The sequence below is a fragment of the Idiotropiscis lumnitzeri genome, chromosome 4 (assembly GCF_059441095.1).
Source record: "Idiotropiscis lumnitzeri isolate Australia: NSW breed Sydney's pygmy pipehorse chromosome 4, RoL_Ilum_1.0, whole genome shotgun sequence".
NCBI classification, from domain to species: domain Eukaryota; kingdom Metazoa; phylum Chordata; class Actinopteri; order Syngnathiformes; family Syngnathidae; genus Idiotropiscis; species Idiotropiscis lumnitzeri.
This window is the reverse complement of record NC_142394.1, coordinates 22,734,533-22,751,461: the sequence shown is the minus strand read 5'-3', so window position 1 is coordinate 22,751,461 and position 16,929 is coordinate 22,734,533. Positions and strand designations below refer to the sequence as shown.

The window sequence follows — 16,929 nt, the reverse complement described above, 5'->3', positions numbered from 1 at the left end:
TTAACGTTTCAATCCAAACAACATGGTTTATTACCCTGACATTACAGCAAAATAGTTGTTGCTGCACGAAAGTAAGATTTATGAGGTCTCATCCCCCCCCCCCCATCTCTCTCACCAGTATCTAAAGATGTTCACTGACTTCCTGTCATTTATGGTGCTCTTCAACTTCATCATTCCCGTGTCCATGTACGTGACGGTTGAAATGCAAAAGTTTTTGGGGTCCTTTTTCATCACCTGGGACAAGGACTTTTTTGACCCTGAAATCAAGGAGGGGGCGCTGGTCAACACCTCCGATCTCAATGAGGAACTGGGACAGGTTTGTTTTTAGAGATTATTGAGTGTAGATTGCATACATAGGGCAACCGTCTCCCCTTCCGGCATAATTCTTTTTTACGCACCTGGGCTTAGCCATTTTTCATCTACATGAATTCTCCCATCCAGACTTTTGACACTGACTGCATGTAACCAGAGAATGAGCCCTCAAACCCCAAGTAGTTGTGATTCATTGAATTCTGAGGCCGATTGTAAATTATGGATCGCAGCCTTATTCTGAGACTTGTGAATGTCATTGAAATGCATGCGAAAAATAGAGCAGAAAATGAAACTACCTGACGTAGTAGCTGTGTCGTCGGCCAGTTTTAGAGACTTTTTAGAGATTGGGTTGGTTGCCTTTTAAAAAGATAATGCTTGTTTTTTATTGGCACTGTCTGAGGTGTAATTTTACATTTATTACTCTGGTTGTGGTGGTGTAATATTTTATTACTTACGATTTGTTCGAAGCAATTAACAGTATATAATTCAGTGTTTATCATTTTTTTAAGGCAGAATAATAATAATAGGCCAGTATAATATTGAATTCTTCGATGAAATGATGAAAGATTAGCTGACAGAATGTGATCTGATTACAACAGATGCACTTTTAAATGCTAATCAGTAACCCCAAGCAGTTGGTGTCATTTTGACTTATTTGGTTTTATGGCACTTTTAATTGCTGTCAGTTGCCGTTGACATTTAGATTTGCCCGGTGATTGAGATGACAGAGATGCAAAGTTAATGCTCGGTGGAAGGTTAATGATCAATGCAGTGTTACTCTCTCTATGGGCCTGGCTGTTCAAATTGACAACACGTTTTTTAAGTGACTTTGACAATGCCTTTTTTTTTTTTTTTTTTAAATGTCTGCTGCCTGCAGGTGGAGTACGTCTTCACAGACAAGACAGGGACCCTCACTCAAAATAACATGGAGTTCATCGAGTGCTGCATCGATGGATTCCAGTACAAGCACCGCGACGTGAACTCTGAAGTAGACGGATTTTGTGTCACAGATGGGCCCGTGAACAGTCTGAAGGAAAAAGCTGGCAGAGTAGGTGTTTGGCAGCGCCGCCCCATCTGTTATACACAGGAAGAAAAAAAAAATCCATGCATGCGGCAACATATGGCTGCGATATCGCTCAGTGCTCCGGAAGGCCCTTCACAGGTCACCCACATATAGTCTACTTGTCATGTCAGCATATGTATCGAGCACTAAAGTGTTGGTGGAACGAATGCCTAAAAACACTTTTTGAACTACAGTAAAACTGTGTATCTTAATCAGAAGTCTGCTGGGACTATTGGCTGTAAATCTTGTATTAAGAAGCAAATCTCTGGATTTACATTACAGGAGCTTTTGTTAGTATTTTTTTATTTTTGTGTTGTAACTTGCTGTGGTTTAAAACTGCGCGGCATTATAATCTTAGCTGTTACTAATATTTTGCTCACGATAGCTGCATGACTCCTTATGGTACTTACACGCCTTCCAACAAAAGTAGTAACCACAAATGAATCATTGACATGGTTCTCAAGCATTCATGCAACTTAACTCTTGTTGTATTTGGTAAATGTTGTGGACAGTGATTTTTCTATCATAAATACAAACATAAATCTGCCTGAAATTCAAATTATCCCATGCGAATGTGTTGCTAGGAGCGAGAGGAGCTGTTTCTGCGCGCCCTTTGTCTTTGCCACACGGTCCAGGTGAAGGAGTCGCCCGAGCCAAGTCAGGTACAAGACGGCAGGATGGCCGACCAGGTGGATACCATCGTACTCAGTGTCCCTGTGGATGAGAGGGGCTTCATAGCGTCCTCCCCTGATGAGGTTGCTCTGGTCAAGGGTGCCATGAGGTAAGTGGGGGCGAGCTGTGCAGGATTCATTTTTTTCATTGACCATATGGAAGAAAGTTGTGGTGGTTTGTCTCCACCTGCAGGTACGGCTTCACATTTCTGGGTTTGGAAAGTAAAGCCATGAAAATACTCAACAGGAGCCATGAAATTGAAGTGTAAGTTAATGCATGAAAAACACAAATTTTCCTAATTTGGGTCCAAAGGGAACATTAAATGTTTCTGTCTTTGCAGCTATGAACTGCTTCACGTGTTGAATTTTGACCCAGTGAGAAGACGAATGAGTGTAATTGTCAAATGCAAATCAGGTGAATGAGAACCTTTTTATTTTGACTTTGATTTATATCCCACCATGTAAGAATTCTTTAACACTCTACTTTTGTGCTCATCCATATCCTACAGGTGATATCGTGCTCTTCTGTAAGGGAGCAGACTCCTCCATATTTCCTCGCGTCAGACAGGAGGAAGTGGAACCGATACGTGTGCACGTGGAGCGGAATGCAAAGGTTGAGTGGATGCCACATCCTCGCACATCACTCTCAGCATTTCACAACAGCTTCATATTGGCCTGTTTTAAACACGCTGTGCTTTTTGATGCAGGAGGGCTACAGAACACTGTGTGTGGCTTACAAACTACTTGGCACGGAGGAGTACGCCCGAGTTGACGCGGGTCTTCGAGATGCCAGGCTGGCTCTGCAGGGCAGAGAGGAGAAGCTCATGGCTGTTTATAACGAGGTGGAGACGGGCATGAGTCTCATCGGCGCGACTGCTGTTGAAGATCGGTGGGTGTTTTGAGTTTTGTGTGAGCTTTAATCTAGTGAAGCTGCTATTTCACGCCTACTGTTCCCCCTCAGGACATTGTCACCGCTGCATTTTTTTTTGCGGTAGATGATACTGCCATCTGGTGGTTCACATCGAGTACATACGCCACTAACAAACTGGATAATTTACCCCAAATGCACATGCATAATCATATTTACAGACTTGCATAATTTGACCTTCCATAAACTTTTCAAATGAAAATCTTTTCAGTCTTTCAGTGCTTTTCGCACAACATGCTGTTCTTTAACACTGAGCTAAATTCGTGACTTTATAGACCAGGTGTGGGCAAACTACGGCCTGGGGGCCACGTGCGGCCCATTAAATGTTTTAATCCAGCCCGTCAAACTTGAAAAAAATTCAATGAATTATCCTTGTTAATGTTTTATTTTCTACATACTGTTTTTTTAAAGACATAAATATTGTAGTGATTTTGTTCACTTTCATTTTTTTTATTCATTTTCTTTTATATTTTTTTAAATATTTTTTTTCTCCAATGAGGTGAGGTTACCAAAACACTCCATCCATCTGCTCCTGGGGAAGTGCTCACTAAGATTCGTGTCACCGACGGTCATCAGTAGGTTGCAACAGAGAGACTGAGCGTCACACAAAGAGGCGTTGAAGTAGACATCTTTGGACATTTGAAAATCCACACCACCAATCTATACTGTTTAGATTTAAATGCGTTTTAATGATGCCGTTAGGATTAAAAATAGAATCTCACCCATCTATGAGTCCATATCAAATTTGAGCATGAAAATGTCAAAGTTTCAGTAGATTTTGCATTGTAGCAGCGACTTCAATTTTAAAATGATCAAATTGAACATGTCCAAAATGCTGAAATGAGTCTGATCAGGTCAGGTTATCATTGTTGTGATCAGATTCACATAGCTAAACTTTTGCCAACACAGACACAGAACCAAAATGTAACAATTGGATTTATAAGTCTTGGAGTTTTGCTTTTGTTGATGAAATAAAACTTTTCCTTTGCAGACTTCAAGAGGAGGCCGCGGAAACAATGGAGGCTCTGCAGGGGGCCGGCATTAAAATCTGGGTCCTCACAGGAGACAAAATGGAGACTGCAAAGTCGACCTGTTTCGCCTGTCGCTTGTTTCAGGTGACCACTGAGCTGCTGGAGCTAACGGTGCGCACTCTCGAAGAAGGAGGTCGAAAGCGCGAGGAACGACTGCACGAGCTCTTACTTGAGTATCACAAGAAAGCTGTGCAGGATGCGCCAACCGTAGAAAATGGCATCAGCGGGTTGGTGTCTTTAACTTTTTGTTGGTGATTTAAAGAAGCTCACAAAAATGAGCATGGTTCTGATGTTTTTGTAAATATTTCATTTTATCTTTATTTTATGGGATAAGTCCAAAGATTTTACTGCTTTCATGGCATCTCAAAATAACCATCACAGCTATTAACTCATTCAATACCATTGACGGCTAAATACGTCAAAGATCCTTTTTTTTTTTTTTTTTTTTTTACTCGGCTGGTAGTGAATGAGTTACGGAAGGGAATGACAACACCCAACTAGCCACATGGACACTAGCGAGGAAAAATGGGCCATTTTTGCAAAGAGGACATTTTCATGTCTTGGTGTGCTCACTTTTATTGCCAGTGGTTTAGACATTGTTGTGTTGAGGAGACAGTGATAAAATACTGACAAAATGTGCAGTGGGTAAAATACTGAATCACTCTACTACTGCAATTAAAAAGAGTTGAATATGTGATATCCTTTCCACAAGTGCTTAAATCTCTACTGTTCTCTTCAAACAGGAACTGGTCGGTTACTAGCCACGAATACGGTTTTATTATTGATGGAGCCACTCTATCAATGGTGCTGAACTCCACTGATTCCAACTCCAGCCACTACAAGAACCTCTTCCTGCAGATTTGTCAAAACTGCACCGCTGTGCTTTGCTGCCGCATGGCTCCATTGCAAAAGGCCCAGGTCAGAAAAATGTTCGTTCCAGAAATAAATGTTCATTTATAAAAAAAATAATTAAAAAAAAATCCAGAAATAAATGTTCATTTATAAAAAGAAAAAAATCCAGAAATAAATGTTCATTTGTAAAGAAAAAAAAAGTATTCAATTTCTATGAGATTTCCTCATATGCTGTCTCATTCTTTTCTTCAGATAGTAAAACTGGTGAAGAACTCTAAAGGCAGCCCGATTACCCTCTCCATTGGTGATGGTGCCAATGACGTCAGCATGATTTTGGAAGCTCATGTTGGCATTGGTGAGAAATCACATGCTAAATCTAGTTCTAGAAATTCTTTAATGATTCCTTGACAATATTTCAGGCATCAAGGGTAAAGAAGGTCGACAGGCGGTGAGGAACAGTGACTACGCTATCCCCAAACTCAAGCACCTGAAGAAACTCCTGCTGGCCCATGGCCATCTGTACTATGTTCGCATTGCACATTTGGTGCAGTATTTCTTCTACAAGGTATGAGGGAAAAATTCTTCATCAACTAGACATGCTTTTTGAGATGAACTTGTCCATCCATTTTTCCACAGAACCTGTGCTTCATCTTACCTCAGTTTTTGTACCAGTTCTTCTGCGGCCATTCCCAGCAGGTGAGTATGCAATGAGAACTCGAAAATGTTTGAAAATGTCGTGGTCGTCTAAAGTGGTTCCTTAAACTCAATCCACCCCATCTTCCCTCGATCTGACCCTCTGTTATTACCCTCAGGTGTCTGAACTTCTATGTTAGATTCAGACATGTTGCATCCACCGTAGTCGAAATGTCTGGTATATAAGTATATTGGCAGTACAGCCTGTCACGAGAGTTCTGGATATACAATATTAGAGATGTCTCTAACAAGACATTTTATTTTGAAAATATGTCATTTCCTGATCAACCATACATCTTTTATAAACACATGAACGATTTAGATGAATTTAAAGTCGCATGACTTCAGATTTTCACAGACTGTGATGTAAGTTGTATATGTCAGTGTAGTATATGAATTTAATGAGCGTATCTGTGTGTTAGTTTTGTCCTCTCCATGATATTAACCCCTGGTTGCCCCCCGTCCCTTCCCAACCTCTTTCCGCATCCACTCCCGTTGTGCCCATCCTCCCCAGCCCCTCTATGATGCAGCCTATCTGACGATGTACAACATCTGCTTCACCTCTATGCCCATCCTGGCTTACAGTCTCTTGGAGCAGCACATCAGCATCCAGGCTCTGCTGAGCAATGCCCCCCTCTACAGGTAAATGCCCGGAATCTTCACAGATCTGCAGAGTTGGAGGGATTCAGTTTTACATACCTGAAGCAAATATTTTTTGGGTAATAGAGGGGTGTTTTTTTTGTTTTTTTTTAAATCTGTGAAATAAAAGTATTTTCCCCCATTAATACTGAACATATATATATATATATATATATATATATATTTATTTATTTATTATTATTATTTATTTTTTTTATTTTAATATTTTTTGCATGCTGCTGAGCTCCCCCCCCTTTTCAGCAGTCAGCATTATTTAGCGACTTATGATCCAGACATGAACAAGATGCACATCATAAGTAAATAGTATACAGAGCCACTAAAAATAATCAGGCAATGTGTTCGACAAGTGTAAAATATTTTTCTTTGTTGTTATTTATGTGTCTGTGTACTGACTCTGGCAGTTACAAACATTTCACCTCCACTAGTCCACCTGAGTCTATTAATATATTTTCCATAGGCTAGTTGTACTTTAAATCTTTGCATTAAAGTTGTGGCCAAGCATAGAATATATAAATGTTGCTGTCATAAATATAATAATAATAATATTAATAATATTTGATGTTATTTTTTTTTGTCATGGCCACGTTAAAGAGAGATTCGCAAGAATGCCATGTTGCGATGGAGGCCCTTCCTCTACTGGACGTTACTGGGGGTCTTCCACGGTTTGGTCTTCTTCTTCGGTGTCCGATGTTTGTTTAGAAACTCTGCCCTGCAGGATGACGGCCAGGTTTGTTTTCAGCTGCTCACTCACCTTGTTTTAGGCTGTGGATTTGAACTCACGTGCTTTGTGTATCTTTTCATGCAGGTTTATGGAAACTGGTCTTATGGCACAATCGTCTTCACTGTCCTTGTCTTCACTGTCACGCTAAAGGTGAATTATGATTCATCTAGCATGTTTAGCAGGAGATTGCTAACATGTTTTGTGTCCTGTCCTCCTTTAGCTTGCTCTGGATACGCGGCACTGGACATGGATCAATCACTTTGTAATATGGGGCTCTCTTGCGTTTTACATGCTTTTCAGCTTCTTCTGGGGAGGAATTATTTGGTGAGTAAACGGATGATCTGGCTTGTTGTTTCTTGCAGCTAGTGTCAACATTTGTGTTCTCTGCTCTCCCACAGGCCATTCCTGAGGCAGCAGCGTATGTATTTTGTGTTTGCAACCATCCTGAGTTCAGTGTCAGCCTGGTTGGTCATCATTGTGCTCATCGTGCTCAGTCTCCTGCCAGAAATCCTTCTGGCCGTCTTCCGCAAGCCATTCACCCCATTTACTCAGCAGGTAGCGCTTACACCCAAACGCACTTGCAAACACTAAACTTGTTTATTTCTTTTTGAAACATCTCACTATTTTCTTACTCTTGGATTTAGCCACATTCAAGCACGTTCAGTTTCTAATGTGATTGGGCTAAACCGGCTGTTCTAAGGAAGGCAAATGTGACACATTTGTTGCACCTGTATATTCACCTGAGATCAAAGGTTGTGCCGTGGGAAATGATCCATTTTTACATAAATGGTCTAAGAAAAATAATCATTCATTTACTACAAGTAATGTATCTTTGTTCACCTATCTGTGCCAATGACCTATAGTGACAGGCAAAACATTTCAATGTGCCAACGATTGCCATAACCCGTGTTATCCACCTGTTTCATGCAAAAGAATAACTGCTTTGTATTAACAAAATATGCCAATAGAAAAAAATATGACTGAATAAATTACACTGGGGAATAATTTGGGAAAAAATTAATTGAACTAAATCTAAATTGGCCTGCTAGTTCCAAATATGACGTTAGTTTTATTTCTAGAATGCCAGCTAAGCAAAATTCCACAGATTTGCTCAAGTAAGATTTGCCATCTTATGATTGGACTCAACCACAAATGGTTTGTGCAGGCCCAATTGAGACAGTGCAGAGAGGTGTTTGCAGCTCCATTGGAAGTTTATTTTGTTTTGTCGTATTTTTTTAATTTTATTTTTATTTATTTTTTTAAATGTTCAAAATTTGTAATTATTCCCTTTTAGTGTTTTATTTACATACATACATACATACACATTTATTTCATATTATTCAAGAAAACAGGGGCTATAGCTCAAAACACTGACGTGATGGCGAAAAACTAAAATCCGTTTTCGCACCCAAAAATGAGTTAAATTCAGCTGTCGGACTTGACGTCGAAAAAATTGTCTTCCCCAGTGTTTGTTATTAGTACTTTTATTATTGACATTTCCTTTTTAAATAATTTACCCCAAATATTTAAAACCGCTCTCTGTATGATGCAGTGCTCCACGTCAACGAACTTAAAACTCGATACTAAATACTATTACCTTTTGTGACAATGGCAATAACATTGTAACTACCTTTTTACAGATTCAGCTCTTGTGTTGGATAAATATTAATTGTGCTGGTGTACCAAATATTGTGGCTAGTGAGCATATAAAGTATATTGTATAATCCCCAATTTCTAATTTAGGCACAGCTTGCGTAATTTTTTTGGTACTAATTTTCCCTCCTAGAACTGTTCTTAGCACTTAACACTTTCTCCTCACTCTGCTTCACTTCCTCTGCTCTCGCTTCCTCCGTGGATCCCCGGTCTTCATAAAGATGAAGCACCGCCTTCCTTCCTCGGGGACTTCTACTATCTTCATGTTGTCGCAGACCGCTAGCACTCACAGCTTCTCGTGGAGTGACTGAGGTCTCTTTTCTCTTTCTGCTAGCGTTTAAGTCGACTTGCTCTTTCTGTGTCTGCACTTTTTGTTCCTTTCCCCACTGTAGTCATCTTTTTCACCGTCCATGTCATCACAAATGAGGGAAGAGCTGTATTGAATCAGCCCGCACGTTCAAACCTTGATTTCCATACATGTTTTGGGGGAGTCGTGCGGAGGACAACTGAAAGTCTATTCATTGAGTCTTCCATTATTGTGCATGCGGTTGTGTTAGTCAGCCGTTTGTCTTCTCTCAGCTGCGTCTTCTGCTGCCGCATGTTGAGCGCAGTCGGGTCGGGTCGGTTCGGCACGTCCACGCATGTCGGCAGCCATCTTATGGACTCGCACCGCAACCCCCCTTCTGGCCACTGCATTTTGTGTGTCTATGCGTGTGTATGTTTGTGCGCTGCAGGGGAGGGGTGGGCAAACATTTGTCCTCAATAGCCACAAATTATGTTTTTTGAGATGGGCCACATCTTTTGAGTCAAAAATGTGGCTTTTAAGTAAGGTAAGCAACAAAAAATGGGTCCTATAGTCACTAGTCTGGTTTCCTGTTGAGGGGGGAAAAAAAGTTTTTCTATGTTCATGTCTCGCTGTATGAAGTCTGTTGTGTATTTGTACTGCTTGTATCTGACAGCAATCATAAGACAGAGGAAGACAATGTGTGTGTCTGTCTGTGTTTGTTCATGTGCTTTTGTATGAGGGGCCAAGAGGGACAGAATTCAGGATGATATACAAACTACAGAAAGGTTCTTATTCATAACAGTTTTTCTTTTCTCACACTCTCTTACTGACACTACAGAAATGTTCATGTACGCAACAGACATTTTTTTCGCTTAGTTGTGCAACGTGTGCACACACACGCGTTCGCTCACACGATTGAAATGTTCTTCGCCACTGGTGAAACTCAGAAACACAACTGTCATTTTTTTCACTAGCTAATTTATTTCACTCACATTAGTGAAATGCGCTTACACTAGTGGTCATACACGCGAGTGAAACGCAATCGCAAAATGCTCTGACACGAGCACTGCTGCAGGAGTGTGCAAACGTTTTCATTTGAGTGCCACATACAGAGAAATTAAAACTTTTTTAGCATACTCAGAAAGGCTCTGAGTCAGATTTATTATTATTAATAACTTGTCAGGTGCGTTGCTTGCAACCTCCGCACTTTTAAACACCCACACCGAATTGCGGTGCAGGGCTCCAAAAAAAAAAAAAAAAAAAATGGACGACGGATATCAGCTGGACCCAATGCACTAGTGAAATGCTCTCACAGGTTTTTTGTCTAGCACACAATAAAACGCACAATAAATTCTCTTCTCGCACTACTGAAAGTACATTTCTGCATGATTTGTGAAAGAAGTTAAAGTTGTCTGTCTATGAGCATTTTTAGTCGGGCTTGTGTGAAAAAAGAAATTGAGTTCCGTACCGTTTGTTACAGTCTAGTATGTGTCAGAGGTAATCCTGAATTATGTCCCCGCCTGCCCCTCGTGTGCTTGCCAGCTTAGTTACGTATGTGGTGTCCTCTTACCTCACCCTTCCAGAGGAATGCAGTTGAGTCGAATGCGGTGGGCATCCCGTCCCCGCGGTCGTCAGCCAGGCCCCTGCTCATGAGAACCTTTACAGACGAGTCCAATATGGTCATTTAAACAGGTACCAGTCCACCCCTGGGCCTTTGACGCCAATCTAAGACTGGCTACCAACCCGAGCCTCCGCTCAGCTGTCTCCACAGTTCTGGCTCCTAACTTAGTCTTCCTCGGCACCGTGTGTTGTGCAAGCTGATATTGGTTGGCTGAAGAGATGCAACCCTTGAGCAAATTTGCGTTTACTCGTCATCAAAACTTGTTGAAATTCTCCATTTTAAAATCATGGCTTATGACCAAAGTGCTCCTTTCAGCCTCCCTTTTGATGCATTCCCGCTCTCACCTCTCAGCACCCGCTTGAACAAAAATCATAACACGTCTTTTGAGTTTGATGACACCAGCGTTGTTGGGTTTACACACGGGTCAGTGTGGAACAATACTGCTGGCCTGCGTGATTGTTTTTTTTGTGGTTGTATTGCTGTGACGTGGTCATGTGTGCGTGTTGTAACTATGCCTTCATTATTAGTGTCAACCAAGGGAAGAATGCAGATGCAATACATTAGACGGGCATGGTGAAAATGTCACATGAGCTGTGGCGGCAGTACTCATCCTGTTCTTTTTGCAATCAAAAAAAAATGTAATTCGGTATTTATTTTGGTAATATTTGTATATGCAGTGGTGCCTTGAGAAAAGATCGTAAAGCCGTTTTCTTTGCAAAGACTTGTGAACAACAATTTGAGATACGGATACTAAACTTTGTGTAGTTAAAACAACCACGGCATTTTTTTTTAGCTTAATGCTAACATATAATTAAAAATTAATAACAACAGCGTTGCAGTATTATAACACTTTCGTCAACGGATGTTTGAACATGCAGTGGATCAAAAGTTGTACACGAAACAACCATATTCCCTAGGCATATATTCTTTATCCTCTGAGAAAACTTTTCCTTCGGCTTACTATGTGACCCTGCCTTTTATGTTTCTGTATGTCTGTGTTTTACTGCCACCTGGTGGTCAAGTTGCACACGAGTGACACACTGTCCATTTAGTTTTTTTTTTTTTTTCTTCAACATGCATTTTTGTTGCTTTTTTTTTAGGGGGGGGGGCGTCTGCAGAACAGATTTCTGACATTTGGAGGCAGTTCAATAGGGGAAGAAGAGCATGATCACAAACCAAATGAAATCTTCTCAAGGCACCACTTGTGTTTGGCAACGACCAAACAAGTGTTCAATTTTCACACGGTATGAAAAAAGTACAACCTTATTATTAGAACGTGAAATTTGATTGGTGAGAAAACGGGATGAGACGATTTTAACGAGTGGTGGTTTTATGGTGACTAACAATGATACAGAGGCCTTTTCTCGTATTAACACATTTTCAGTGTCCAAAATGTTCATATTGCAGGTGGTTACAATGGCCGCCCAACTGCCGAGTGTTATTTTCGGCAACATTTTTGCACAGCGATATGAGCAACATCCTATGTCACGCTTCCCTCGGAAGCTGCACTTCCACCTATTCTCTGCAATGTGAACATGAGTGTGTTTTTTTTCATAGTCGTGATAGATTTTTTTTTTGTGTGTGTGTGGGTGTGTTTTAACCATATCCTGTAGTCAGAGCTAATTATGAGCCTGCCCTTGACTTTTGAATGTTGCTGCTGAACAATGGCATCAGGCGCTGAACCCCAATTTGTGTTCCCCAACTAGCTGCCCGACGATGACCTCCTGTGCACATCCAGGTAAAGCAAAAGGACACGAGTAATACTCACTGCTTGCAGTGGTGAGAAGTAACCAAGTACAAACACTACCTGACTCTACTTTAGTAGAGTTTCTGGTATCTCATGTCTTCCCCACGGTTGACAAAGATCTGCGCTTTTTACAGCTTACTCTAAGACCTTAATAGATTTTTTTTTTTTATCAGCTTGTACAAGTAGTTATTTTAGTAAGGCCAAAGTCTAATAGGGGGAAGGAGGTGAACTATGCGCCATCTTGTTTCTATAGGTCATGACAACATTTTTTAGGTGGGTGTCAATTACTTGCAAATATTTGCTATTCGCAGCAGGCATCATTCGTGGGGAAAACTATTGGAAGTTAATGACATGAAAAACTACGTAAGTATTCTAGTCTCTACAGTACTTTTTTACTTTCAACTCATTCACTGCCAGCAGTTCCCAAAGCAGGTATTTTTTTTTTTTTTTTACAGTTGCCTAACACTTTCTAGTAATTAGCATGCCTCATACTCTGTTAAAAGAAACATGCTGTATAGATCCTCTGTTCAAGTGTTAGGCACCTAAACTTGCCCAACTTTCAGCGTGCTGTCCTTATTAGCATAATTCTGACAAGTCAAATTTCACCTCCTAATCTAGATCTTCTACAAAAACCTGTGCTGATCTCAAATCCAGGGTCAAAACAAACCTTTTACAAACCTGAATTTCCAAGACATGCTGGATGAGACCCTCTCTCATACCTGCCTGTTAAATTTGCTTGACAAATATGCTTTCGGTTGTATTCCAACTGACAAATTGAAAAGTACTTGGCAGTGAATGAGTTGAGTAAAAGTTGACTCAGTACTTGGATTATATTACCAGACTCATGTTTTTTACTCGTGTACACAGAACGTCCTACAATCAGAAGAATCGCTTCCCTTATATTTCTGTACCTCTGGTTGCCGTGTGTTTCTCTGTCATCACTTTTTGTCTGTATTGCTGTCCCTTTTCTTTGTTTTTTGTCCGTTTTCTTCTTTACTGGTGCAAAAAATTACCTTTTTTTTTTTTTTTTCTTCCACCAGGCTGCAGCTGTGGCACCCATCTCTTACAAGCAACTGAAGGCTCGCCAGTGAAGCGTCTCAACAGCAGCGACGGCCACATTTCAGGGTTTCATGCCAATCAGGTCAGACGCGTGACCACCACGGGAGGAGGCAAAACAGCGCTTCTGACTCTGGGTTGGGGAAAAAAGAAAAAAAAAACTCAACTCTCCATCCTGTCGTCTTAATTTTGACGACCTAACGCACGCACGCACACACACCCCCGCACACACACACACACAACGCCCACGCATGACTGCAGAGCAGCGCCCTGCATTATTTTTGTAATCTATTTACTCAGATGACAGACGACTATTTTGTCTTTTATCTACAAGTGAATGCATACACAGCTGCCTTGTCCCAAGCTCTGACTGCTGTGTTTTAACAAGCAGTTAGAAAGTTACCACTCACTCAAAACACTCGACTGCATGGGGGTAATAATAACAATAATAATATAAAAAAACCAGACTTTGTAAAGCAATGTTTTAAGGTTGACAAGAGAAGGTCAATGTGTGTTTAATGGTTATTTTTTCTCGATGCGTCATAAACAACACTTTATTCTTTTTGTTGGGATTTTTTTTTTTTTCAATCAATGGTCCGTGCACCTGTCGCTCAAATTAGCGGGTTTGCCAAGACCTTGTCCACATGCTCCAAAAAAGTCCCAAAACATGTGAGCGTGTCTGTGGGTGTGGGATTAAGGAATAGATTAGCTATTTAGGGTCAGTGTGGCAAAACTCATAGCTTGACCTCAATCGTCACGCCTGAAAAGTGTTTGTGTTTAATTTAAAGAGTTCAATTAAGATGAGAGTAATAATATATGCGCGATACTGTATGGATCTCTGATGCTGAAAGCCAAAAAGAGAAAAGGACTGTAACAGACGTTTGTGTCCTAAAAGTGCATTGATTTTTTTTTTTTTTTTTTTTGTGCATATGTGTGACCACCAAATCATGTTAACTGCTCAAAAAAAGCCGCAATTGTCTGTGCAACTACTTGAATTTTGGCCATTCTGTGTGTGTTCCTATGAGCATTTACTTGGTAATGGAATTGCGTTTATTTTCCTTATACAGTGGTGCCTTGAGTCAGAAGTTTAATTTGTTCCGTGACCATTCTTGTAACTGGAAATGCCATTAATTCAATCCAGCCCCCGCAAATAACTACAATTTTTTTTAAAAACCAAAAATACCGCTCTAATGTTGTACTTTATAAAGACATACAGTAATGTCATGATTAAGTCCAAAGAAATTAAATAGAATTTGCCCCATTATTTGCTTGAATTCAGTGGTAATTGGGCTGCTCCTTGTGTGCATGCCTTTGCCACCAGGGGGCAATATAATGAGGTGTGGCTATACAGTGGACCTCATCGGGCAACCATGAATAGATAAAATCCTCACGATTAGACGGATGTCCGCAAATAATGGGATCGGCTCAACCCCCGACAACCCCCCCCCTCCCCGTTTACAAACTGAATTAATTGGTTAATCAGCAAATGGCGAATCGCTCCTGTACATGAAGATGGTCAAAACCTCTCAGTAAGCCGCAGTAATATTAGTCATTCCTCCCAGAGGATAAAGAATACATGCCTGTGAGTTTTGTTAGGCATTTAATCTGACATTGATGCTATTCAGCTTATGTTTTAGCATTAAGATAGCACACTTTTAGACAGTGTAAGATTTTAAATGCACATTGTTTTGAAAAATTGTTATACAAGGCGTGTGTTAAATATTTGCTCAAAAGGCAAATAAAAAAAAAAGGAATGGCATCTTCTAATTCAAAGAGCAAATCAGGCCACTCGTATCTCAAGGCACTACTGTAATTGCCAAAAAACAAAACGACACTCCAAATACAGGGCAGACGTGCTGCTCTTTAAATTAAGCTAGATTTACCCAAATATCCAAGTATGTTTTTGAGGCTTGATGAGCGACTTGAATGACTTACATCAATATTATTTTTCATATGAAATCCTACAAAAATTCTTTGACCACTTCTGCACTGTTGAAGAAATGTCAATGGTTCACTAAGGCACATGGACCCACTGTGAGGAAGTAATATAATAAAATATACTGTACAATGATACATTCCATCCAACCATCCAATTACATTTAAATACACTTTATCAAAGATTTTTCTTTCCACACGAGTATATAGTGCCGTATTTATTAAGGTATCCTTTTACTCAGAAATGTTCTATTTTTAAGTCTTTTGTTATGGAGAGGTAGTCTTTGTTGATATTCTTACAAAAAACTGCGTTATAAGTTACCTCCAGACTGCACTGTACTGGCCAATTAAAGTCGAGACTGCTTTGTTATAAAAGTTTCCAACCTTTAAGTGGCATCAGTGATGCCATTTTCCTTTTTTTCCCCCCCCTTCAGTGCTTAAAACCTTTGTGGAATCTGTTTTGCTTATCTAAACACGAGAGAAAAAAAAAATCACGAGCGGATTGTATTTTTAACCGTTATATCTTTTCCCTAGCCACTTTTTTGTAAGAAAATCAAAATGTACCAAAAACCAAGAGGTTATGGACACCGTACCATCTTGTGCCCTTTTGGCTCGCCAGCCTCAAAACACTCCGAAACCTCTAAGATGAATGTATTGAAGTTATATTTAAAATTCTGAAGGCTTTTCTGAAATAAAGATCATTTTGGAGAAAACTCCCGTGTGTTCTTGTTTCTGTGTGTGTGCGTGCGTGTGTGTGTGGTTATTTGAGCACACTAAGCAGGCGCTGTGCAATAATGAGATGGCAGGCAGGCTAAGCTGGATCAACCGTATGGCTGCTTGCAGGCTGCGGCCTCGCTGTCTGTAGTCTCCATGTTACACAGACGTTGAACAAATTTGTTGAAATGCTGCAAAGGCCACTTTGACATGATTCACTTTACGTTAATTAATCACTAAAAATATGCGAGGTTTGTATTGTCAAATGCGATTTATACCATACAAGTTGTGGCAGCTGTCACCATGACAACGTGACATAACAATGCACTGAGCATCTGACGCTCCCTGGCCGAGAAGAACATCTTTTACAAGCTGACTTTTAAAGACGTGGACGATGGTAAGATGGAAAAAGTGAATTCTTCCCGAGAGTACCGTTCTTCATGGCATGGCAGAGAAGTCTGGGAACGTATTGGACTTTTGGGGAATTACTTCATATCTCAATTTCACCTTGCTGACTTAATGAGAGTCTATACAGACAACAGGTACTTTTTAAGAAATTGATATTGGGAGAGTAACTCTGAAGTTAATTGATATGTTTCTTCATATGTTATATATATTGCTGACAACGTAACTAATGGCACCCCGGTCATAGTTTGGACCTCGCACAGGAAGTGTGTGTGCATCCATCACGTCGGCCTCGCAGCACTCGACTTAGTCTAAGAGAAGGCTCAATGTGGGTCGCTTTGCTCACAATGATACGGTTGTTCTCCTTTGAATGTGATTGTTGTGCACCAAGTGGCTGGCTAACGGGTGTGTTGGGACTTTTCATGCTCTCTCACAAAAGATCTCTTTTCCACAGCTGCTTCATGTCGGTGACTACAAGAACGCTCGCAGCCAAACAATCCTTCCCAGTGTCATGCTTTCAGAGCCTAACGCCGAATCTGTAAAACACAGGAGCATGAATTACAGTGAGGAGTTGGCACGCT

At 40.5% G+C, this 16,929-nt stretch overlaps 1 protein-coding gene across 6 annotated transcripts in view; it reads left to right on the top strand.

The window, feature by feature from the left end:
* The window catches only part of atp11c (ATPase phospholipid transporting 11C (ATP11C blood group)), a 45,123-nt gene extending 29,181 nt beyond the window's left edge, over positions 1-15,942 (top strand). Inside the window, exons 12-31 of one of the 6 annotated variants that reach the window (XM_088293203.1) lie at positions 119-316; positions 1,190-1,360; positions 1,960-2,156; positions 2,240-2,311; positions 2,388-2,461; positions 2,556-2,659; positions 2,754-2,935; positions 3,966-4,232; positions 4,749-4,923; positions 5,110-5,212; positions 5,277-5,422; positions 5,494-5,553; positions 6,065-6,192; positions 6,802-6,937; positions 7,016-7,081; positions 7,152-7,255; positions 7,330-7,486; positions 10,454-10,562; positions 12,198-12,229; positions 13,279-15,942. In XM_088293203.1, the coding sequence (XP_088149329.1) occupies positions 119-316; positions 1,190-1,360; positions 1,960-2,156; positions 2,240-2,311; positions 2,388-2,461; positions 2,556-2,659; positions 2,754-2,935; positions 3,966-4,232; positions 4,749-4,923; positions 5,110-5,212; positions 5,277-5,422; positions 5,494-5,553; positions 6,065-6,192; positions 6,802-6,937; positions 7,016-7,081; positions 7,152-7,255; positions 7,330-7,486; positions 10,454-10,558 (2,445 nt within the window). In that variant the 3' untranslated portion in view covers positions 10,559-10,562; positions 12,198-12,229; positions 13,279-15,942. Of the gene's footprint in view, positions 1-118; positions 317-1,189; positions 1,361-1,959; positions 2,157-2,239; positions 2,312-2,387; positions 2,462-2,555; positions 2,660-2,753; positions 2,936-3,965; positions 4,233-4,748; positions 4,924-5,109; positions 5,213-5,276; positions 5,423-5,493; positions 5,554-6,064; positions 6,193-6,801; positions 6,938-7,015; positions 7,082-7,151; positions 7,256-7,329; positions 7,487-8,805; positions 8,897-10,453; positions 10,563-12,197; positions 12,230-13,278 lie in introns of those variants that run through there. The other 5 variants (XM_088293205.1, XM_088293207.1, XM_088293204.1 and 2 more) reach the window with 5 other exon arrangements.
* Positions 15,943-16,929: the final 987 nt, after the last annotated feature.